Genomic DNA, 24,213 nt, shown 5'->3' on the forward strand with positions numbered 1-24,213 from the left:
GGCTTAGGCCTTTCCCAGTCTCAGGCTCTTCTTTTTTTTTTTTGGCTAAGTGTACTATATCATAACTTGCTAACTAAAAATATCAAACTAAATTGTTCATTTAAATAAAGAACTAAAAAAAACTGAACTAAGAAACTTTTCAGAACGATTATGAGTCAGGAATTGCATAACCCTTAATCTCAGTGAAGAGGTGCGGTTAACCGTGTTGCTATGGACGATGAAAAACTTTTTGTGTGAATTCTTAACATTAAATGAATGGATAAACAGATTATTCTTACGGTGATAACAATCATAGTTCTGTTAACTAACACAAATAGGATAAATCAGTATCAAAGCTTTTGATTTAAATACAGAAGCTGCATCATTTATCAACCTTTCTTGATGACTTTTAGTCTCAAGACCAACCAGAAAGTGACTCACCAGTTCACATGGTTGCAACAGTCATCACTGCTGTGTTTTTCTTTTCAGTTGCTAAGTGTTGTGAACAATTATTTTTTATTCTAATGCTTATTCTTTTTATGCTACAAGCTACCCTAATAAAGCTACAAACAACAATAGTGACAACACAGACAACCTGCAACAGAAAAGCAGGATCACATTTATACAGAATATAACTGACTTCAGACAAATAGGTACAAATTTTAACCGGGAAAACATGATATAAATTCCAAAACGTGACTGAGCATAATTTAAATGAAAGCATAATTCAACAAACACACTTTTTCATCTATACTATTGACAATAGGATGGATGTACTTTAAATCCATTAGTTAGCATCAAGACACTTGTGAAATTGGACATTAGGTTGTGTTTTGCCATATTGATTTATCAGTTAGTGTAAGAAAAACAAAATAGTTCTATAAATTATCTTCCCCATGATAATTTAAAAAATTCACCTCCATAGAAAAATTATTGCATGTTAGAAATGCATACATGATAAACAGTCATGTCCAATAAAACCACCACACACAAAAAGATTTTAAGAATTAGTCTAATCACATTTGCAGTCTCAGCAACAGTTTGGCTTCAAAACATACTTGGTTCATTAGTCACTACAAATAATTTCACTTTGGACCCTGACACCCTAAAATCCATAACACGCAACATGGAAGCCACGTCAACAGCGTGATCAGACTTTTTTTCACCTTTAAGGCCCCCAGTATTGATAAAAAGGAGAGACAACACAGAATCAGAATAAATCTGCTTTAATTATTCACATATCTTGTACAAAAGTGTGAAATGAACACCTACAGTCTACATGGGGTTATGATGATTACATGGCAGATATTAAAGGATTGATGGGGCAGATTACTTTAAAAGTTGTAGGCACTGATATTTTGACTGATGTAGGGTCTTTTTAGAAGTACTCGATGGGTTCGCTGTGGGTCTTGGGGTGTTGAATGTTAGTCAGCTCCAGTTCTCCACCATAGCAGGGGAGTTTCTGCCAAATCCGAATGTGCACATAATCATCTCCTCCCACATGGACCTAATCAGAGAAGCAAGTTATAATGCATTGTATATTTTCAAATACAAATGAGATACAATTTTATTATATAGCAATCCTATTAGAGTTTGGTGCAATTTTGTATCTATTATCAGTTTAGGGTTTTTTCTCTCTCGTTAACTGGTACTCAGTAGATTGATCACCAAGTAAACAGCAAACGTCATTATTTAATGTCAATTAAACCCAGAATAAAGAAATTCATTAAAACTCTTACGACTTTTTATGAGTGTTTGCCCTTTTTTCACCTTTTTACTGAGTACTGTATTGATCACTATTTGATTTGATTTGATTTCTTGTTGGTCCTATCTCATCCCTTTCTCATAAGTCTTAGCTTACATGCTGGCCCATATATTAATACTAACTTTAAAAAAAAATACGGTTTATATCCACTCTCTTGGACCCGTCACCAACAATAAAAATCAGGTAACATTATTAGTAAACTGTATGCTTTCTGTTGCAAATAGCAGTTCTTACCTTTATAAAATAATTGGTTCCGGCCACAATTTGCGTCTTGTAGCTCTTCGCGGTGAAAACACCAAAGTTTGCTCCTGCCTTTTGCTCCACGTGAGCTTTTATCTACAAAAAGTGATCAAAGAAACATTTCATGAACAAAAAAGGTGCCGCGTGAATTGTAATTTTGTTCTGAAGTTATTTCCTGTATTTCTTCTACTTACTTGATCGCAGATCTGCTGGACGCTGGCATCAGCATCTTTAACCTCGGTGAGTCCTCCACACATCGGCATCACGGCTGATTTGTTCTGAGACAATAATAACAGGTAAATAAGCAAAAACTGGATTGTATTGCACTTAAAGGCGTTCATTTAAGTCAGGACAGTCATGTGATGCTTGGTCTGGACTGTACCATTATTGCAGGGGGGATAGGTTTTTACAAACATTATTCCTAACAGGTTAAAAAAGAAAACATGATTTGTTATTTTATAGGAAAGTATATATAACAATAAATTACAACTGTATTTTTTTTTAAATAAGGATAAATTATTAAATTAGTATTTTAATATCTGTCACCATATATTCTCTCCCGCAGCCACAAAGATCGTTTATTCTGAGGTGAGGCTCACAAACGAGTTCAGCATGCTTCGGGAAAACTGGCCACTGCTACGTCATGGCAAAAGAATTTCGCTTTGAGATTTTACCAGCAAAGATGACTCACAAACTACACAAACTCTGTCCTCAGCACCCTGTTACTTTAAACCTCTGAATATCCCAGTGTCCTTTGCGGTTGGTGTGTTATGCTGACAATCAGAAAATTCAAAAAAAGCTTAAAAATAAAAAGGAAAATAATTTTAAAAAGTAAAAATGAAAAACGTTAAAAGTGATGTAGTAAAAAAAAGTATATTCATATCTTTGCTCTGTGCTTTATCCAAATACAGTTTGTTTAAATGCTGCTTACATTTAAGTTTAGAAAGACCATTATGTTTAAATTAAAGTTTATACTTAACGGTTTAAAATATACTAAAAAATAAAGATCTATTTGTAGAACTGGTTATCAGAGCTTGTGAAATGTCTTCTTTAAAAGAAATTCACCTCTTCTACTCTTCTACAGAGTATTCTGAATTCACAAAGAGTTCTGCAAATTAAAGTGGTGGACAAAATTGTTGGTACCCCTCAGTTAAAGAAAGAAAGTCCCCAATGCTGACTGAAATGTCTTGAAACGTTCAAAAGTAACAATAAATTAAAATTGACTAAAAATGAAACAATCAAAATCAGCCATTACTTTTAAGTTGTTGACTAACAGAATTACTTAAAAAAAAAAAAAAAAAAAAAAGAAAAAAAAAAAAAAATGAAATAGGGCTGAACAAAAATGACGGTACCCATAACTTACTATTTTGTTGCACAACCCTTTGAGGCAAGTTTGCATGTTTTGTACTGGTTTTTATTGTTTTTATCTTTCTATATTTAATCCTGTGTTATAACGTGTTTTAGTGTTTGTTTTCTTTATTTTTCGTGTTCAGCACTTTGTATCAACTGCTGTTGTTTGAAAGTGCTATATAAATAAAGTTGAGTTGAGTTGAAATACAGAAAATAAGTAAATTGAAATGACTCAGACAGCTGAAGGTGGAATAATTGGATTCTAATATGGAATGCTTCAGAAAGTCAAGAATATAGGATGAAAATATAAATATCATGAAAAGTGTTTTTAGACTGACTTTAGGTCTGACAACTTGAATTAAGAACTTTCAGCCAAACAGCAAACCCCTTGATGTATAAATTTATTTCCATCCATAAAAAATAAAATCACTCATACCGTACTTTTGCTTTCATATAGATGCTAAATTAAGGTGATTTGACATATCTATAGGCATCAAAAGGGTCAATATTTATTTTATCAATATATATTTTTCTCTGACACATTGCTTATTCTGACTTGCATCTCAGCTGGAAGACACATTAAACCAGTGTTTACAAATGTTATAGTTTTTTTTATTGCTTTAGAAAGATGATAAGCATTGGATTTGCAAGTGGCATCAATTAAAAAGCATTTTAAAAAATTCAGAATGAATGAAAAACTATTTTGTGACAGACGGCCTAATCCTGAACTAGTTCCAATTCAATAGAGAGACTTTTTGTGTAATCTGGTCACCTGACCTAGATTTGTGTTAGTTTGAATAGGTTTTGATGATGCATCAGGTCCTCTTAGTACAACAGAAGAACTGCTGTTCAACTCAAACCGGACAAGAGATTCTTTGCCAAAGTTCTTGATAAACACATTACAAGTCCTGTTGAATGTGGGAGAATAAATTGTATCAGAAAAAAGCAGAACATAATAATTCATTGAATATACTGACATGCACTAGTTGTGTAAAAACAATTCAGTCACTCACATTTCCATGTTTTTTACTCCTCATATGGCTTCAAAGAGTTGTGGAAAAAATTTCAGACCTGGAGGCAAGTTTATGTTTCCCTTTAGGTTTCCCTCTCTTCCTGAAAGCTGTTCGAATTCATGAAAGTTCTGTATATGAATCCTGGTTTGAAGGCATAAACCATAGCCACGGTGTAAATTGCTTCCTTGCACGCAAATCTTTAATTCACTAAAGCATTATAAATAGGTTTTTGTGCTATTTCACAAAATGTGTGAGGCATTTTGAGGTCTCACACGTCACGTAAAGATGAAATGTATTTTGTTTTCCAAAAATTCAATGTATTATTTGTAAAATATGATGTGAATTATATGATGTCAATAGAAAATGAAAAAAAAAATCTAATTTGTCAATTTTTAAAGTATTTCAAAATAAAAAACAAAAAAATGTGTTTCCTTTTTGTCATTTGGAGGAGGATGTTTGGTTCTGCCATTATTAACCTCCAACATAGTTACATGAGCATCTAATAAAGCTTAAAAGCCAACAAAAATGCAGTTGTTTCAGATAATTATAGCAGAAAAGTGAGAAAAGAAATGAAAAAAAAAGCTCTGTAAGCATCTTATTTTTGTGATACAAATATACCTCGGGCTAACAGTGTCAGAAGTCAGAACTCTGTCTCCCCCTCTGGTCACCAGTGGGAACCGTCTCCAGAGTTCTGAGTGAACTTCATCTCCCAGCAACCCCGGCAAACAGTTTCTGGATGCCACACATCTGACTTTCATTTGCATTCACTCACAGTAAACTTAAGCACTGTACCAAGCCTCACTCAGTGTAAAGTATTGTTTGTGCCTCATTGCCTGCATTACAGAGTGTCATATCCTGACCTGACCTACTATTCTGATTTCTTGACTTCCTGACCCTGTTCTGTTTCTGACTCCGGCTGCCTGCCCCTACTCTCGCCTGGATCCTGACTACTCTCTTTTCTTCTCTGATGCTCTCATGCTCGTTATTGACCCCTGCCTGCCTGACCCTGATTTAGCTTTGTGGACTTTTAGCTGTGTTTATAAAATCTGCTGCTTCTAGAACCAGCCGTCTGCCCATTTTGTGACACAGAGAAAGCAAGGAGGAACCAAGAACTAAAGCAGTCCTTGGGGTGGTAAAATGTCTGTTGAGGCCAAATTAGAGAGCTGATGATGCACTGCTCAAGCATCGAAGTGTCTCAATCCAGGCAGGGATTCATTCCAGAGGAGTTGTGCACGCCTCAGCAGCTAACTCTGTGCTGTCAGACTAGGATGTCACTCATTGGCTCTGAAGGGTTAAGAAAGGACATGACTTTTGGGTTGAAGCTTTAAAGATGATGCTACAAAAAATGAACAGGATATGAAAAAATACTTAAAAATATTGTAAGGCATGTGGCTGCACTAGTTCATTAGTTAGGATTCATACTGATAATGTCTTTTCTTTCTTTTATTGTTGCTTTTAAAACAGTTTTACACCATGAGACACTGTAAGACAGCATGAAAACTATGGAAAAATTAAACATACAGACAGAAATGAGTCATAAAATACATTCAAAAAAAGCACAAAAATTTTTGTTACGCTCACCACCAGAAAAGAACACAGACCTCAAAAGCTACAGACACATGTGACGCGTGTCCAAAGCTGAACGCTGGTTCTTGTACACACATTTAGCCCATGGTGGTCACACTGGATAAGCAGAGTGGCGCTTTTTCTCATTTTTCTACTGTTTACCAGCACATGTCCACTACCTACAGTTGGAAAAGACGTGGTGTGAAATGTTGACGTTCTGCAAATCTCACAAATCTTGCTCCAGGCTTTTTCTAGCTCTACTCCGATAACTGAAAGACTTGCTGTCATATCATACCGGCCAGGCACAAATTGCAGTTATCAATTTCTCTTCCATGATCAATTTTTTAAGTGGTTGGCATTTCCTTGAGTTAAAGGGGATGTCATGCATATGTCACTACCAAATCTGAGCCCCTGATTGGTCAAACTTTGTGACGTTTGACCTTGCAACGCACGTTTAGTGGCGCACATTAAGTAGAGCCTGAATATAGAAACTTTGAACACCAGAGTTTCAAATCCAGAAGCCTGAAAAATGTGTTTACGTGTTATTACATGGACTTTTCATTGGTGTGAACACAGCTCTCCTTCCTGCAGGCTGGTGAAATGTGCCTTCCAATTTGAGACTTAAAGTAATAGAGGTGAAACATTCTGCAAAAATATATAATATTTTTTGAAAGTTTATACGACAAGTTGTTTTTTGAGGCAGACAAATAGATTAATAAATACATACTCATAGTATCATTCAGAAATATTGAGTCATACACAGTTAGGAAAAGAAACAAGCAGTGGTGGGAATAAATCCTTACACTCCTTGCACTGTTGAATTTGACTCATATTTAGTCATTTGTGTAGTATAATAGACGAAGCCTCCCAAAAAGGAAAGGTTCAGAGCAGCAACCTCTGTACTTGTTTAAATATGGTTTGATTCATGTGAAAAGCTCATTTTAAGACTTCTAAAACTTGTTTTTCAGGTCTTTTAAAATATTAACAGTTAAATAGTTGCTTTGTGGCTGCAGCTTTTCAAAAAACGTGAAACTCCTGGTTTGGTTTATTTGTTTTTTTCCCTTGTGGATTCAAATGTGCTTGTTTCTTTTCAGCCTTTTTTGGGCCTGTTACTGACAGCTACACCTTATTTACTTCCTGTTTTCACCAGATTACCGTTGTTTAATTCTGTTCCTCTGTTAATCCAAAGCTGTTCCTCTTGTTCTAAACATTTGAAATCTTTGGTTTCAGAGACCAATTTAAAAAAAAAAAAAAAAAAAAATAGTGTTGCAGTCAATAGACAAGTTGTGACTTATTTTTGCAATACATACTCATTTTTAACGTGTCCTTTCTGGCTTTTAAAAAAAGGTTATAAAAACACAGAATTGGTTTAAAGTTTAAAGAGTTTCAGTCAGTCATGCGGTACTTTCACTCTAATACTTTCCTGTTGAACTCGAATAATATAGTATGTTTGGTTAAAGTTCACTGGAGGACTTTGCAAAATCAACAGTAAATCAATGTAATAGCATCAATATTGAATGAAAACTATACGTTTCTGTATATGTTTTTCTAGATCAAGCCTTCGTGGTGACCCACTCGCAGCTGAAGACAATGCTGACTTACCGTGACATTCAGCTTTTCGACGTCAGAGACCCGGATGAACACCAGGAAGGGCGCATTCCTCAGGCTGTCAACCTCCCATGTAAGCTTTAATACCACGGGGGGGGAAACATGTGTGGAGATGTTTGGCAGCCTTTAAACTTCAGCTGTGTTTTTAATGCACGCCAGTGGGAGTCCTGGAGGAGTCTCTGAAGCACTCCAGTCCAATCCATTCACCTGCAGACAAATGAATCCATACTTTGCATTCTCCTCGTCTGAGCTGGCACCTGGCTCTAAACTGTATGGCTGGATAGTTCCAATATGGCTCAGCGCTTTTGTTGCACTGCTAATGTTAGCTTCAGAGGGGCTGAAAGCTAGTTAAATCCATTAAACTAAAGGATGATGGGAAATGAGTGCAGACTTACTTAGCTGAACTTCTCTTAGAATTTTTCTTAAGATTACTGTTTAATTGGTCAGTTCAAACCTTTGGCTATATTATCATAAAACTATCCAAATATTACATTTTGGACCTGGATGATTTGTTTGAAGAATTTGTATATATTTGCTTTAATTGTTCCAGTAATAAAATAAATTATTTAAAAATCAGCCACAGCATAATAAGTCTCCAACCTTTAGAGCTGAAAAGTTAAATTAAACTTAGTGTGTTTATTTTAGTCTCTATGCAACCTTTAGTGAGTTTTAACTTTTTTAATCATTTCAGATAACCTTATTTATTCCATTTAAAAAAAAAACGTTTTCTGCAGTAAAGTCAAGTTAAAAAAATCAATTACTTTTAAAGTTGTGGAAAGAGCAGTTCCACTTACTGATCAATAGATGGCAGCAAAAGTTCAGCAAACTACAGGCAGAATGGATATACATTCTCTTTACTGTCATTTGTTTTATCACTCAAACATTTTCTCACCAAGCTGCTCGGCAATTGCCCCGTAGCCACTTCCAGCTTTGTGAAGGTCTACAATTTTGTCTCTTGTGTCTTTTGACAGCTCTTTGGTTTTGCCCATGTTGGTAGTTAGACTTCTGACTGATTGTGGGGTGCACAGGTGCCTTTATGCAAGCTAACGACCTCAAACAGGTGCCACTAATTTAGAATAATGAGCAGAGTGGAGTTTGACTATTTAAAAGCAGAACAGCAGGTCTGCTTTTAAATCTATCTGATAATCAAGTGATCAAATACTTATTTGTCACAGTAATATACAAATAAATTGCTTTAAAAAAAGCGTACCATGGATTTCTGAATGTTTCTTCAGATTCTGTCTCTCACTGTGGAAATGCACCTATGATGAACATTTTAGACCCCTCCATGTTTTCTAAGCGGGAGAATTTTTTAAATCACAGGGTCATCAAATACTTATTGACTTCACTGTACTTTAAATCCATTAGTTAGCATCAAGACACTTGTGAAATTGGAGATTAGGTTGTGTTTTGCCGTATTGATTTATCAGTTAGTGTAAGAAAAACAAAATAGTTTTATAAATTATCTTCTGCATGATGATTAAAAAAATCCACCTCCATAGAAAAATTATTACATGTTACAAAGGCATACATGATAAACAGTTTGGCTTCAAATCATACTTGGTTCATTAGTCACTACAAAATAATATCCCATTGGACCCTGACACCCTAAAATCCATGACACGAAACATGGAAGCCAAGTCAACAGCATGATCGGACTTTTTTTCGCCTTTAAGGCCCCCAGTAATGATAAAAGGAGAGTAAACACAGAATCAGAATAAATCTGCTTTTATTATTCATATATCTAGTACAAAAGTGTGAAATGAACGCCTACAGTCTACAGGGGTTATAATGATTACATGGCAGATATCAAAGGATTGATGGGGCAGATTACTTTAAAAGTTTTAGGCACTGATATTTTGATGGATGTAGGGTCTTTTTAGAAGTACTCGATGGGTTCGCTGTGGGTCTTGGGGTGTTGAATGTTAGCCAGCTCGAGTTCTCCACCATAGCAGGGGAGTTTCTGCCAAATCCGAACGTGCACATAATCATCTCCTCCCACATGGACCTAAACAGAGGAGCAAGTTACAATGCATTGTATATTGTCAAATACAATTTTATTATAGAACAATCCCATTAGAGTTTGATGCAAGTTTGTATCCATTATCAGTTTAGAGTCTTTTTTATCTCTTTTATTTTATTTTATAATAATTTTATTTTTAGTATTTATTTATTTAATATGAATGTCATTTTTTATGTCTTCTTTTGCTGTTATTTCTGAATGTCGTTGTTGCTGCCACGGATCAATGAATTTCCCCATCGTGGGATTAATAAAGTCATCTACTCTAATATTTAACTGGTTCCCAGTTGATTCAACATAAAGAAAACAGCGTATATCATTTATACCCAGAAAAAAAGAAATACATCAAAGCTTTCACGCCTTCACAATATTTTTTGCCCTCTCTCTCTCTCTCTTTTTTAAACACTTTTACAGGTTTAAATAGCTGTCAACTGTGATTAATCACTTTTTGATTTGATTTAATTTGATTTCTTGTTGGTCCTATCTCATCCCTTTTTCCTAAATCTCAGTTTACACGCTGGCCCATAAATATAAAAATAACTATATAATAAATATGAATTAAAAAAAAACACAGTTTCATATCCACTCTCTCAAGATGGACCCGTCACCAACAATCAAAATCACGTAACACAACGAAACTTTGTTTGCTTTGATGCAAATAGCAGTTCTTACCTTTATAAAATAATTGGTTCCGGCCACAACTTGCGTCTTGTAGCTCTTCGCGGTAAAAACGCCAAAATTTGCTCCTGCCTTTTGCTCCACGTGAGCTTTCACCTAAAACAGAGAGGGATAGATAAGCCATTTTATTTTTCGTGAACAAAAAACTACGAAGAGACCGCGTTACTTGTAATTTGGAAGTTATTTCCTGTATTTCTACTGACTTGATCGCAGATCTGCTGGACGCTGGCATCAGCTTCTTTGACGTCGGTGAGTCCTCCACGCATCGGCATCGCTGCAGATTTGTTGTGAGACAATAATAACACATAAATAAGCAAAAACTGGTTTGGAGTGAGTTTAAGCGTTCCTTCAAGTCAGGAGAGTCATGTGACGCTTGGTCTGGACTGTACCGTAACCGCAGGGGGAATATTTTTTTTTACAAACATGATTCCTAACAGGTTAAAAAAGACAATATATTAAAACTGTAAAATTTGTTTTTAATAAGGATAAATGATTAACTTAATATTTTATTTTCCGTCACCATGTATTCTCCCCCGCAGCCACAAAGATCGTATATTCTGAGGTGAGGCTCACAAACGAGTTCAGCAATTCCTTTTTTTTTTACAGCTTTATTGCATACAATAGAAGTACATACAGTACAAACACACAGTTTTACAAAATAAAATTCAAATATGCCAGAGGAGCGTACATATAACATGCATTGTTTACAAAAAATCAAGGCTCTACAATTATTAGATTTAATGCTCGACGAATTTGACCACTATCTTTCAAAAAAAGAGTCTTATCATCAGAATAGCTGCATTCTTTTTATTTATTTTTATTTTTTTAGCTGCATTCTTTTTTTTCATACTTTATTGACAAACAACATAATACAATAACAATGTGAATGTCTCAGGGGGAATTGAAATGTGTACATATTGCAGAGAAATATAAGAAATACAACAAAAGTATATAAATATATACACATACATATACAACATAAGACAAAAATAATCATTAATTCAAATACCTCTGAGGTTAAATAAATTTTAAATTTTTCATAAAATCAAATCAGTTCGAATTGCTTTTTGGTTTTGCAGATGTTTGATAATGGTACAGTACTGATTGATTTCACTCAAAAACTGCTGGAATTTAGGTTTGGAGTTTGACCATTCGGCTTTATGAATATGGAATTTTGCCAATAATAAAAACAATTGTGTAATGAAGATACAATCTTTGTCTACTTTGACATTAAAGTAACCCAGAATAATGTCTTTATCCAAAAATGTAGCAGTTTGTTTAGTAATATTTCCAATATAGTTTCCCACTTCAATCCAAAACATATTTGTATGTCTGCAGTCCACAAACAGATGATAAATAGTTTCCTCCCGAGTTCCACAGAATGAACTAAACAGGTCCATGTCCACAACAAATCTACTCAAAGTTTTTTTGGTAGGATATATACAATGCAATATTTTGAAGGACACCTCTTTTATTTTGTTATTCAGACAGTATTTATTACTAATATTCAAAGCATAAGTCAAGTTTATGTCCACTAATTTGGAGTCAGAATAGAATTTCCCAGCAGCTAAGGTTGTGGTCTGTAAAAGATTTCTTATTTGCTTATTGGAAACTGAATTAACACAAATATCCACATTGTCCAAAAACATTGTCTGGGTTCTTAATTGACTTGTGTTATAAATCCCTTTAAACAGTTGAAGTAGACTGGTTGGAATGGCATCTAACACTATGGCATATTCTCTGGGTGGAACAGGAATACCGAATTTTAAAAGAAATTCTTCATACGTCAGAAGATGTCCATGAGAATTGAAAAGTTGTCTGATTAAAACAATATCATTATCACACCATCTAGGGAAAAAAAGTGATTTATTCTTGTATTTTACATTACTGTTATTCCTAATAAAACAAGTTGTTGGAGAAAAATTGTGTTTATAAACGAGTTTCCAGGCCAGCAGGGCTTGTTTGTAAAAGTTTGAAAGTTTTGTGGGTAATTTTTCAATTTTATAATTACATTTTAGCAAGAATTTAATGCCTCCCATTGTGTCAAATATATATTTGGGAAATCTGTTCCCGATATTGTCTTCCCCTTTCAATTACTTAACGACTTTTTTTTAAAAGAGTTGTATAAAGTTTCAAAGGTTAATACTTCCAAGCCCCCATATTTTCTGGTGTTACACAAAACATTTTCCTTAAGTAATGACATTTTTTCCTCCAAATAAAATCAAATAATGTTTTGTTTAATAGGTTACAGATGTGTTTTGGCATTTCTAAAGACAGAGACACATAGACAGATCTAGAGATTCCCTCAGCTTTAGATAATAGAATTCTACCGTTCAGAGAAAGATCTCTCATTAACCACATATTATATCTTTTGATAATTTGTTCAGTTATTGGCTTAAAATGAACATCACTGCGATTTTTTTCCTTTTTATCAATAATTATACCAAGGTATGTAAGTGAAGTTTCAACTGGAATACCGTTGATTTCTGGTGAATCACAATCTTTAAGTGGAAACAGGACAGATTTGTTAAGGTTCATTTCCAATCCAGAGACTCCGGAAAAGTCCCTGATTCCTTTGATTGCATTTGTTTTTCATGTTTATTGGCCAAAAAAAATTGTTGTGTCATCTGCTAGTTGAGAGAGTTTCAATTTTCTCCCTAAAGCTGTAATAGCACGAAATGGACATTTTTTAATATGAAGGGCCATAACCTGAGCAACTAGTAAAAAGAGAAAAGGGCTGAGAGGACATCCCTGCCTGATTCCTCTGTTAATGTCAAATCTGGGAGTTGAACCATGTGCCAGTTTAATGGAGCTGTTGCATCCATTGTATAGAACCTCAGTTGCTTTTAAAAATCTTTTACCAAATCCAAATTCTTTAATAACTCGAATCATAAAACTGTGACTAATTGTGTCAAATGCCTTGTAAAAGTCAACAAATAAGATAAAACGATCATCTTTAATATATTCATTATAATCAATCATGTCTAGTATTAATCTGATATTGTTGGCAATATTTCTACCAGGCATGAAACCGGATCAAACGAGTTCAGCATTCTACAGGAAAACTGGCCACTGCTGCGTCATAGTAAAAGAATTCCGCTTTGATGGTCCAATTTGTTGGGAAAAGGTTTGGCTTCTGCCAAACAAATATCTTATAAACAACAAAGTGAAAGAGGTTTCATTCAAGATCATTCATAGGTTTTATCCAACAAATCAGTACATGCAAATGTACTCTGGCAATAATCTTAATTTTTAACTTATTCTTAATTGCACTATACACCAAGTCAAATTCCTCGTTCTGTAAAGTGCGCTCTACTGAACCTGGCAATAAAGCTTTTTCTGATTCTGATTCTAAAAGAGGATATTACTAAAATTTGTTCTTTCTGTTCTCAGTTTGAGGAAACGTTGATTCATATTTTTTGGACATGTAAGTACACTGAAAATATATGGGACGAATTAACAAACATGATAAAAACTGAAATGTATTCACATTTTATTTTAACATGGAAAAATATCTTATTTGGTTTAGTTAATTATGATAATAAATTTTCATCTCAATTGTATTTAATACATCTCCTGATTTTATTAACCAAGTATATAAAGCAATAAAGCTCCCAATTTTGTTTAAAAACATTAATACAAAAATGTAACCAGCAATGAAACTACACAAACTCTCTTCTTCCCACCCTGTTACTTTATATCTAGAATATCCCAGTGTCCTTTGCGGTTGGTTTGTTTAGCTCAGGGGTGTCCAAAGTTTTTTTGGTGAGGGCCAAATACAGAAAAATGAGCAAAGGTCCGGGCCGCACACAAGAGGTGACATATTGACACATGATTACTGTGTATTTTTAACTCACCTATAATGTAAAGAACATTGCTCTCAGTGGGAGCAGTGATGCTGATCTGTGCCACATAAAAGAAGCGCACGTCAAAATGAAACATTCACTCAGACAATGAAACCTCATTCCAACCAGGCAGTTCAGAACGGATTTATGAGCAGCTGAAGCCAGCAGATCTTTACATACGTAGCCGTTAGTGTGGTTGACTGGCAGAGTGCACGATTTTGTAGATTATAAAGATTCGAAGTCCTGTTTTCTCAGAAAAGTAGAACCAAAAAAAAGGCTTATGGGTGACCAACGAGGACAATTTTAACATTAAACGCACACAATTTAAAAAGCTTCATTTTACAATTACACTCTGTGACAAAATATGCAGCTATGAACAAAAAAAAAAAGTTATTTTTTACATAAAGGAAATACTTTTTCACAGTTCAGAATGCTATTAATTAAAATGCTCCGTCCTCCGAACACACAATATATCGACCCCCCACACCTCGAGTAAGCCCTGGCTGCAGCCTGCAGAACTGCTCAACATAGTGGAATGCTGGAACGCTGAGGAATGTGAACAAGCTGTGGAAAGTTAACCCTGCCCACGTTGAGCCCGTGCATTTGATTCACCTTCGTCAGTGCAGTTGTGATTGCAGGAAAGGGGAAGAATCAGTGGAGCACATTTTGTGTCATTGGTAATTGTATGAGGAAGAAAGAGAACAGAGGGGAGGAAAATTTGAATGGTGCAATGTTTTTTCACCCAAAAAAAGACTCAAGTGGATGGCTCAGTGGATAAGTTAGTGGGTTTAACATGCAGAGGTTCTGGGTTTGAGGCTGGCTGAAGTTTTATTTGCATGTTTTTTTCCCCTTGCCTTTCTTGATAAAATTGAGTTCGACTAACTCAATTATATTTCGTTACATGGAAGAATTTTCTTTGAGGTGGGGTTACTCATATTTATTGGATGGAAATCCTGCCCACAATTAAATTGAGTTCAAACAAAGAGTTATTTTTTTGAGTCCGTGAGGCCAGAAAAAATTTATTAACTCCCTAATACATGCACATGGAAACTTGTAAAAGGCATAAGAAGACAGCAATCACTGTATAAATTCTCGAATTCAATTAAATAATTTTTTTATTTAGCGCAAATTCGAACTACAGATGTCTCAATGGGCTTCATAGCGGTAATTGTAAGGCAGGGGTGTCAAACTCATTTTGGTTCAGGGGCCACATTCAACCCGTCTGATCTCAAGTGGGCCGGACCAGTAACGTAAAGGCAAAACAACAGCTTTATTTTTGTTTTTTTACCCAATTGGAAAACATGCCTCAACTAACATGGTGGCCTAATCATTTCTTATTATACATTCTTTCACAGAGGCCAATGGATCTTAAATAAAATTAATTTCACTTTAAAAATATTGGTTTATTCAATTTTATACAGCCTGAATATTTTAAATCTGACACTGAAGCAATCCTGATAATAAATTCAAGAGGGGCTACAGAAAAAAATGAAACATCTTCCTAAAATGTAAACGTCCAAACGATCACAAAATTACACTAAATTAAACTTGCAAACATTTGTGAACATAATAATTTGGAGTTAACCTTTATTCTCTCCTGAAACTTCAGAAGACCGTCAAAATCAGGATTCAAATCCTGTGCAGAAACACATTTACTGACATTCAAATGTGCAAAACACAATGAAGTGTCCATTATTATTATCATTCATTATTATAAGAAACTTTTCCTGGTTTCTGTCTGAATTTTGTGGCAACACCTGCCTTCTTCCTGACCTTTGATGGAGCGCCATTGGTGACCAAAATTACTTCATGTGACCAGTTCACTCCAACATCGTCCAGCACAGTAACTAGAGAGCTGACTATGTCATCAGTTGTTGTTGTGTCCATCAATTCAAGAAACTCCACTGTGACGTCTCTTTAACACCTCTAATAAATATGCACAGCTGTACATATCTGTGATGGTGGTGCTTTCATCAAAAGTGACTGAAAATACAATAAATGACTGGATTCCTTCATATGGCTGCCCATGTTTCCTCAGAGATGTTGGATCTGATCTTAATTCTTGACAGACTCATGTTTAAGGTCGACTGCTTTTTGGGAACAAGACTTCTGCAGCCTTCAGCATTTTTCAATAAGTTCACCATCTGAAAATGAATTGGATGTTTGCTCCAACTTGTCTGCAATAAGGTAGCTAGCTTTCAGTGCTCCATCACTGACGTCACGGCTGCAGTAAATCCAGATGGTTATTTATCTGTCCAGCTAATAGTTGTTAAATCTTTTTTTTCTTAACTGCAAATGCTGAAACTTTTCTTTGTGGAGAGTCTCATAGTGGTGCTGAATGTTATATTCTTGGAGAACCTGTTGATGACATACCAAGCTTGCAGGTTTGCATTTAGCTCCATGAACAAATAAAACACTTTCCATTTTCCTGGAAAGGTCAGGACTTCACTTCAACCTTTTTTTCTTTTTGACAACATTTTGGTCATTAGGGTGTCACTACTGATCATCCTTCAGTGGTGAGGCTCACAGGGAACCAAACTACCGCCTACCCAGACACAAAGCTGTTAGGTTTCGTTTTTGGCACATGCAGTTATGTTGTTTCACCTGTTAAGCTTTCCCATGCTCCCCCTAGTGGCGGAATTGCGCATTTCGGTTATTTCTTTAAAAAATCATAACTCGCCACAGGAATGGACTAGAAACTTGCTTTCTTTTTTAAACATGCTTATGATTTTTATTCTTCATGTGTGGGCCGGACGTATCCGGCCTGCGGGCCGTATGTTTGACACCCCTGCTTTAAAGGTTGTTGTTAAGATCCTCTGACATCAAAAAGCTGAACACAAATGGAAGATCCTGCTGATTTTAAGGTGTCAGGCTCTCATCTAAAGCAATTTTTCTGTGACCAAATTCAGAAAATATTTGTTTTTAAGGCCAGACTGTTGTTGAAACTACAAATTTGCTATTTTTTTGTCAGGTGCTCACAACCAGCTACACTCTTCCTCAAAATCAAACTCCCGCGACAGACTAGTGTGTCGAACTGGACGTTTAATAAAGGGAAGCGTGAAAGTATAAACAGAAACATAAATACAATAATTAGGATTATCCTTCATAAATATGATTTAGAGCTTAAACAAATAAAACAACAGCTAAAATCTATCCATTCACTATAGTCATTTTGCAAAATAAATAATTACTAGCATGAACAATCAACTCAAATAACACTCTTAAAATATACACAGAAATGCAAAACACTCACTAGCATTGCCCCTGTTCAGGACATTATGACACTGAATGCTGATGGCACATCTACATGTGGTGATTGGAAGTGCAATTTCAGTCACATGCTTTGATGATGACAAACGATGGTGATATTAAATTGTGCCAGTAGGGGGAGCAGTCCAACAACAACAGGGAGACAAATACATTGTAGTGTAGAGAAATGACATTTCCACAGCCTGCAGATGTAGAGGATTGGACATAAACATTACAGATGAGCAGAACAGGATGAAATGAATGAATAGCTAAAACACATTTTGTAAAAAAATAATAAAAAAATAAGTTGGTTAAATATTATTAATTGATCATATTGACCTGCGACAGGCTGGTAATCTGTCTAGGGTTACACTGCGTTCAGCCATCTAGGCGGTAAAGACTCTGACAGCCCCTTGACCTTGAAAGGGAAACAGGAGGATGAGAAAACGAATGGATGGATCGTTGTTTTGACAAAATAATATTCTGCTGTGACAAAAAAGTATATAAAAAAGAAAATACAAAATACAAACTACATAACTCAGTCTAGACAGAAAGACGGATTTCTTGAGGAAACCACTTTCAGTATTAAATTTTGTTTGGTCACTTAAATCTGGATTCTTTCTTTTTGTTGTCTTTTGCACAGAAAAGACTTACAGAACAAATTGCACCAGCATGAATGTTGGATATCAAAGCTTTTATTTCAGCTTCTTGGCTCTTTGTTTTTTTGGTTGTGTTTTTACAAAGTTGGAAACGTCACCTCTCAACCTTTCACCAATCCAATTCCTTCAAGGTTTTATTCTACCTGTGCCTAAAACCTCTACTACTGCCCCACTATTTGAAAAGCACTGCCCTACGGTCTTTGAAGAACACTCCCTTTGACATCAATTTCACCAGTGTTTAGGATATTTACCAGAACTTTGCTCTTCCTGGTGTGTCTTACTTAAAAAGCAACTGTTTCTCCATTCATTTTCTGTTGTTAATTTGAACTAATTTGAAGTCCTTTTCAAATAGTTGTTGATCACCTTTGCAAATCAGTCAACTGCACCTTTCCAATTATGTGAAGGTTTTTGCAATTCTACAGTCATAATTGTTATGACAAGTTTTTTAGGTCAGTTTAATGTTCAAACTTTCACTATGATATTTGTCTTATTTTCATTGAGAAAATAATAAATAGATCCCCTAGTTTGATTATTGTTTTTTTTCCCCTCTTGAATTCATGTGAGTCACAGAGACACTGGTGTAGTGGCAGGATGGAGTGCCTACTAGAGACTGTGAATGAATCCAGACATGGAGACGTTATTACTGATGCTTTTGTAGAGCTTCTTTTGTTATTTTTTAAATCTGATCTCTAAACATCCTCTGTGTCTTCCACGCATTGTAATGAGATATACACAGACAGAAATGTGAAGGTATCTGCTGTAAATCCAAGTATTTCTCACATCAGTTGTAGGAGCTAAGGGCCTAGAAACAGTTTAACAAAGTTCTAGCTCCTTTGATACACTGAGATGTGCGACGCCAGACTTGACTGACGCGCCAAGCGGGCTGTCGTTTTCCTGTACGACAAAGAAAATGAGTCTTTCACTCCAAACAACTTTGCAATTGATTTGTTTCTTTTATTATTTACATTACTGAACGAATTTGACTTCCCTTTTGCTTCATTTCCTGCACAAGTGGTCAAAAGCCTTTTCTCCATCTGGCTCATGCACACCTGTCTGAGGTCAGGTAATCAATCAATTCATAATTGACGGTAAAAGAATGAAAACAGCGAAACCCACAGGACATTTTCTCAATAGGGCTCCTACATCCGTGTTTAAGAATGACTTTTCAAGTGAAATTTTTCTTGGAAACAAACCATTATTTCTTGGAAACAACTTGTTTCGTTCTAACAAATTAATTATCTTTTTACCCATGTCAGGTCACTGGCTCTGTACCAAAGTTCTTTCAGGTTTGTCCACATTTTTGGAAGGGTTTTGGAATGACTTGTCTTTAATTCCATGTTTTAGTCTCTCACTTTTTTTATTTATAATTTTTTTTAAACTTGTCCTATCCAACAGCAGTCAGATGAGAGCTGAAAGCCTATTGTGTTGGACACATTTTACTGTCAATAAGGGTAACAATTCCATACTTTATTCTCTCAATCTTTGGGATGTGTCTGTGTCACAACTAATACGTTTTTGCTGCTGGATATAGAATTCAGACACAAACCGATAGAGCCCATTAAAAATAATGGTTAAATAATGATAACTCCTTTGGCAAGTGGATTCATATTTATTCTGTTACACAGCTTACAACTGTTGGGTCCCTTCTGGGCCAACAACTCTTTTCATTTACACTGAAAGTGTGTAAAACCAATCACAGCCATGTTTGCACATTTCTACGTTACTGTTTCTTTACAAAGCTGCGATGCAGATGGAGGACTCAGCAAGGCTAAATTAGTTAATGACAACATCCAGCAGATCTGTCATCAAGTAAGTAAATGAAAGGAAATGACTTCAAAACTACAAGAAACACAGCCTTTTTCTTCATGAAAATGTTTCTCTGATTATGGTTTGTTTTAGACAAAAGCTCATGCGGGGCAAATGCTAGAGTAAAAACTATTCTGATTATCTACAAAACGCAGTTTGTAGCTGGAACTAAATACTTTAAAAGAATTTTTATTGTAACAAGAACAGTTTACTTCATTTAACTCTTTGTTGTCTGTGTAAAAAGATCCGTTTATGCTAATCTAAAGGGGATTGTTCGTTGAATTTGATTTTATATTTGAAAACAAATTTAAAAGTCACTTGTTTATCTGTTTAGGGCCATGTGGGAGGAATATTTTATGCTCACTCAGGTTCTTCAAAATTTTTACTGGTGGAGAACGCCATCTGATCAGCATTTAATACTCCAGAAGGAGTATTAAATTATTCTTATAAATGGGATTGTTCCGACAAGTTCCTTAGATCACTTTAATGTTTAAACTTTCAGTCAGAAGTGTAGCTTGAGGTGCTGATGTAATGTTACCAGGAACATGGTTTATTGCAGAATCATCTTACTGTGCAAGAGTTTAAGGCCAGAGTTAGTCAAGTCTGAGAAACCTGGGTGTCATTTTTGACTCTGAGATGAATTTTATCCCACAAATTAAAAATATCACAAAAACAGGATTTTATCATCTAAAAAATATAGCCAGAGTCCGCCCATTTCTCTCTCTTGCCAGTACAGAGGGGCTAATGCATGCTTTTATTACCAGCAGATTAGATTACTGTAATGCCCTGCTCTCTGGTCTTCCCAGAACAAGAATAGCAAATCTTCAACTGCTGCAAAATTCAGCGGCACGCGTGTTGACAAGGACCAGGGGGCGGGAACACATTACACCAGTTTTAAGACCGCTGCATTGGCTCCCTGTTCAATTCAGAATTGATTTTAAAGTTCTTTTATTGGTTTACAAATGTTTTTATGGTCTCGGGCCTTCATATTTATCTGACATGATTTTAAAGTATGAGCCCTCGCGGACCCTGAGGTCCTCTGAAAACGGCCTTTTGGTTATTCCAAAAGTTAGAACAAAAACATACGGCGAGGCCTCATTCAGTTTTCACGGACCTCGCCTGTGGAACAGCCTCCCAGAGAGCCTCAGGGCCGCACAGAATGTTCATGTTTTTAAAGGAAGGCTTAAGACCTACGTTTTTTATTTAGCTTTTAGTTGAATTTTAGGATTTTTTTTTTGATATTTTAATTTTTTCTTTTTTCTTTTAACTAGTTTTATATGTGTATGTAAATACATTTATTTATTTATTTATTCTATTAATTTTTAAGTCGCTTTTACCATTTCATATGCCTAATAGGGTTTGTGTAATTATTTGTTTTTTGTTTATATTTTATATATATTTTAATTTTATTCCTTTTACATTTTATTACACTCCAGTGTTTTCCTCTGAGGGATCCTCCATATCGGTGACTGACCCTTCTCAGTAAACGGGGTCGCTGCAGTGGGATCTCCTGGGTCTGACACTTTTGATTGGATCTGGGGGGTTCTGTGCTAGTTTTCTCCGTGAACTTGGGTTGTGGGGGTCGCTGATGTGGACATGTCCCCAAAATATCGTTTCCCCACTACAGGACAAAGCTTGGTCTCTACATTCTATCATTTTATCGCTTTTTTATTATTATTATTTTTTTGATGTGTGTGGGTGTGTGTGTGTGTGTGTGTGTGTTTGTTTGCGGGGGGGGGGGGGGGGGGTTGTCGCACTGTTTGTCTTGTCATCTTGTTTTTAAATTTTATTGTATTTTATGCACAGCACTTTGAGTGACATATGTTGAAAAAGTGCTATATAAATAAAGGTTGATTTGATTTGATTTGAAGTCAACTTTATTTATAAAGCGCTTTTAAAATCAACAGAGGCTGACCAAAGTGCTTAACAATGAAAGATAAAACAAAACAACAATCTAAAGTAAATAACATAAAACAAAAGTAATGCTAATCAATAAAATCAACATCTCATACTGAGTTAAAAGTCAGGGAGAAAAAGTAAGTTTTTAACTTCATCATTCAATGAACAAGCCTGCCTAACCTGCATAACATGGTGCATTCCGCAGAGTTTTTAAAAAGCCAGACGTTGCTTCTTTCAGGATTGATCATATTTTTTCATGCTTAAACATTCCAACCGTTGAGTTGTCTTGCCTTTGGGCTAATCTCCTCACTTAAATAGAGGGGTTTTGAGAGCAATCTCATCCATTTTTGCTTCTTCCTCTGTTACTACGTTTCATTACAAAGCTGCTGCCATGCCACTTTGCGGAGGACTCACTGAGACTAGGAAGGCCGATGAAGAGATCCAGAAGATCTGCAATCAAGTAAGTAGAAAAAGCGAAAATACATTTAAAGCAAATTTACAAGTCGCATCGCCTTTTTTTGTTTGTGAATTTATTTCTTTTATCTCACTTCGATTTAGGTAAAAGATCGCGCGGAAGGGATGGCAGGAAAAAAATTTAATTCTTTCGTGGCAATAAGTTACAAGACTCAGGTCATGGCTGGAATCAGTTATTCTATAAAGGTAAGGACTGTTACCCTATGAGGGAAAAGAAAACTATGATCACATTAAGGATTTCCAAAATGGAAAAGAATTTGACCTGATCAAAAATGAAGGTCCAATTCTATTAGAACTAAATAAAAGACACTAAAATAAGAATCTTAAAATCTATCCTAAAGCTGACTGGTAGTCAATGCAAAGATTCCAGAATTGGAGTAATGTGCTCCTCCTTTCTGGTGTCCGTGCTTGGAAGAAAAACAAATTGCGCCAATATCGTTTTTCTATTATCTGTTATTTCGCAGATTTTGGAACATCCTGAAACCTGTAAAATGGCGCCCTCGCAGCAGCGCCGCTCCTGTCTTAGAGAAGGCCGCAAATGTGTGTGAAGGAAAAGGGGAGGGGTAGTGGGCGCAGGCAGATGGGAGCGCAGGGCGCGCAGCCTCGATTGCGCAACACCAGGATCATGGCGTGCTTTTAGATTACTCAGCTCATGCTATTACTGTCATTCTTTATCAACTATTGTAGACTTTTTTATTACCCGTCTTTATTTTCTATATAAAGTGTATTTTTTTTTACATTAGCCTGGCGTTTGTTTGGTGTTTAGAGATCAGACATAAACAATAAATCAGTTGTTGATAAATTTATAGCTTTTATTTTAGGATTTTTACTGTTGCACAAAATTTGTAAAATGCCAAATATTTTTGGAGTAATCCCACTGATGTGTTGGATGATTTAGTTTTTAATTTTTTATAAGACCTAAAAATTAAATTCACAATAGCAGTTTTTTTTTAAAAAAATCCCTCTGATACGTTTCACAAAGACACACACAGGACGTCACACACTAAGCAGAAATGCACTTATTGCTAAAAAGGATGCTTGGACTCCAGATCTAATAAAATATACACAAGAGCAAAGAAAAGAGGATTATTTGATTTGTTTTCCTTATTATTAATATTTCCAGGCTTTGTTTTTCTTCAGCAGAATGTTCATATTTGTACAATTTTGACAGAATATGTTTTTATGGAGAGCAAAGTATAATAATACACATTAGCTTTAATGTGTTCAATAAATGTAAATTTCTTTATTCTGGGTTTAATTGATATTAAATAAATTATATTTGCTGTTTTCTTTGTTATCAACCTACTGGGTAGCAGTTAAAGATAAATCTCTAAATGGATACTAAATTGTACCAAACTCTAATGGGATTGCTATATAATATAATTGTATCTGATTAGTATTTGAAAATATATAATGTACAACTTGCTCCTCTGTTTAGGTCCATGTGGGAGGAGATAAATATGTGCACGTTCAGGTTTGGCACAAACGTCCCTGGAATGGTGGAGAACTTGAGCTGACTAACATTCAATACCCCAAGAGACTTGACGATCCCATCCAGTAAAGAGACCCTGCATCCGTCAAAATATCAGTGCCTACAACTTTTAAAGTAATCTGCTCCATCAATCCTTTAATATCTGCCATGTAATCATCACAACCCCAGCAGACTGTAGGCATTCATTTCACACGTTTGTACAAGATATGTGAATAATAAAAGCAGATTTATTCTGATTTTGTGTTGTCTCTTCTCTTTATCAATACTGGGGGCCTTAAAGGTGAAAAAAAGTCTGATCATTCTGTTGACATGGCTTCCATGTTTTGTGTTATGGATTTTAGGGTGTCAGGGTCCAATGTGATATTTTGTAGTGACTAATGCAGGGGTGTCCAAAGTTTTTTTGGTGAGGGCCAAATACGGAAAAATGAGCAAAGGTCCGGGCCACACACAAGAGGTGACATATTGACACATGATTACTGTGTATTTTTAACTCACCTATAATGTGAAGAACATTGCTCATTGCTGGGAGCAACATTGCTGGGAGCAGTGATGCTGATCTGTGCCACATAA

At 35.5% G+C, this 24,213-nt stretch overlaps 3 protein-coding genes across 4 annotated transcripts; 1 reads left to right on the forward strand and 2 right to left on the reverse strand.

Annotated features, from left to right (window-relative positions):
• Positions 1 to 1,189: 1,189 nt before the first annotated feature.
• Positions 1,190 to 7,656, reverse strand: LOC101163695 (cystatin-B). 2 transcript variants are annotated; one of them, XM_078938237.1, is made up of 4 exons: positions 7,516 to 7,656; positions 2,179 to 2,262; positions 1,979 to 2,080; positions 1,190 to 1,486 (listed from the first exon to the last, which is right to left on the reverse strand). In XM_078938237.1, exons 2-4 carry the CDS (start codon positions 2,245 to 2,247, stop codon positions 1,358 to 1,360), a joined length of 300 nt encoding a protein of 99 aa, XP_078794363.1. In that variant the 5' UTR covers positions 2,248 to 2,262; positions 7,516 to 7,656; the 3' UTR covers positions 1,190 to 1,357. The 2 variants fall into 2 exon arrangements, with proteins under 2 accessions (XP_078794363.1, XP_011487250.1); XM_011488948.4 differs by lacking the exon at positions 7,516 to 7,656 and having other exon boundaries at positions 2,179 to 2,368.
• On the forward strand, positions 2,554 to 23,879 carry LOC101164190 (cystatin-B). Its single transcript, XM_020712505.3, has 5 exons — positions 2,554 to 2,572; positions 7,466 to 7,594; positions 22,061 to 22,137; positions 22,236 to 22,337; positions 23,590 to 23,879. Exons 2-5 carry the CDS (start codon positions 7,504 to 7,506, stop codon positions 23,710 to 23,712), a joined length of 393 nt encoding a protein of 130 aa, XP_020568164.1. The 5' UTR covers positions 2,554 to 2,572; positions 7,466 to 7,503; the 3' UTR covers positions 23,713 to 23,879.
• On the reverse strand, positions 9,234 to 10,785 carry LOC101163934 (cystatin-B-like). The gene is made up of 3 exons (XM_004081066.4): positions 10,423 to 10,785; positions 10,214 to 10,315; positions 9,234 to 9,529 (listed from the first exon to the last, which is right to left on the reverse strand). Exons 1-3 carry the CDS (start codon positions 10,489 to 10,491, stop codon positions 9,401 to 9,403), a joined length of 300 nt encoding a protein of 99 aa, XP_004081114.1. The 5' UTR covers positions 10,492 to 10,785; the 3' UTR covers positions 9,234 to 9,400.
• Positions 23,880 to 24,213: the final 334 nt, after the last annotated feature.

Source organism: Oryzias latipes, chromosome 20 (genome assembly GCF_053564925.1).
Source record: "Oryzias latipes strain Hd-rR chromosome 20, Olatipes_Hd-rR_3.1".
Lineage (NCBI taxonomy): Eukaryota > Metazoa > Chordata > Actinopteri > Beloniformes > Adrianichthyidae > Oryzias > Oryzias latipes.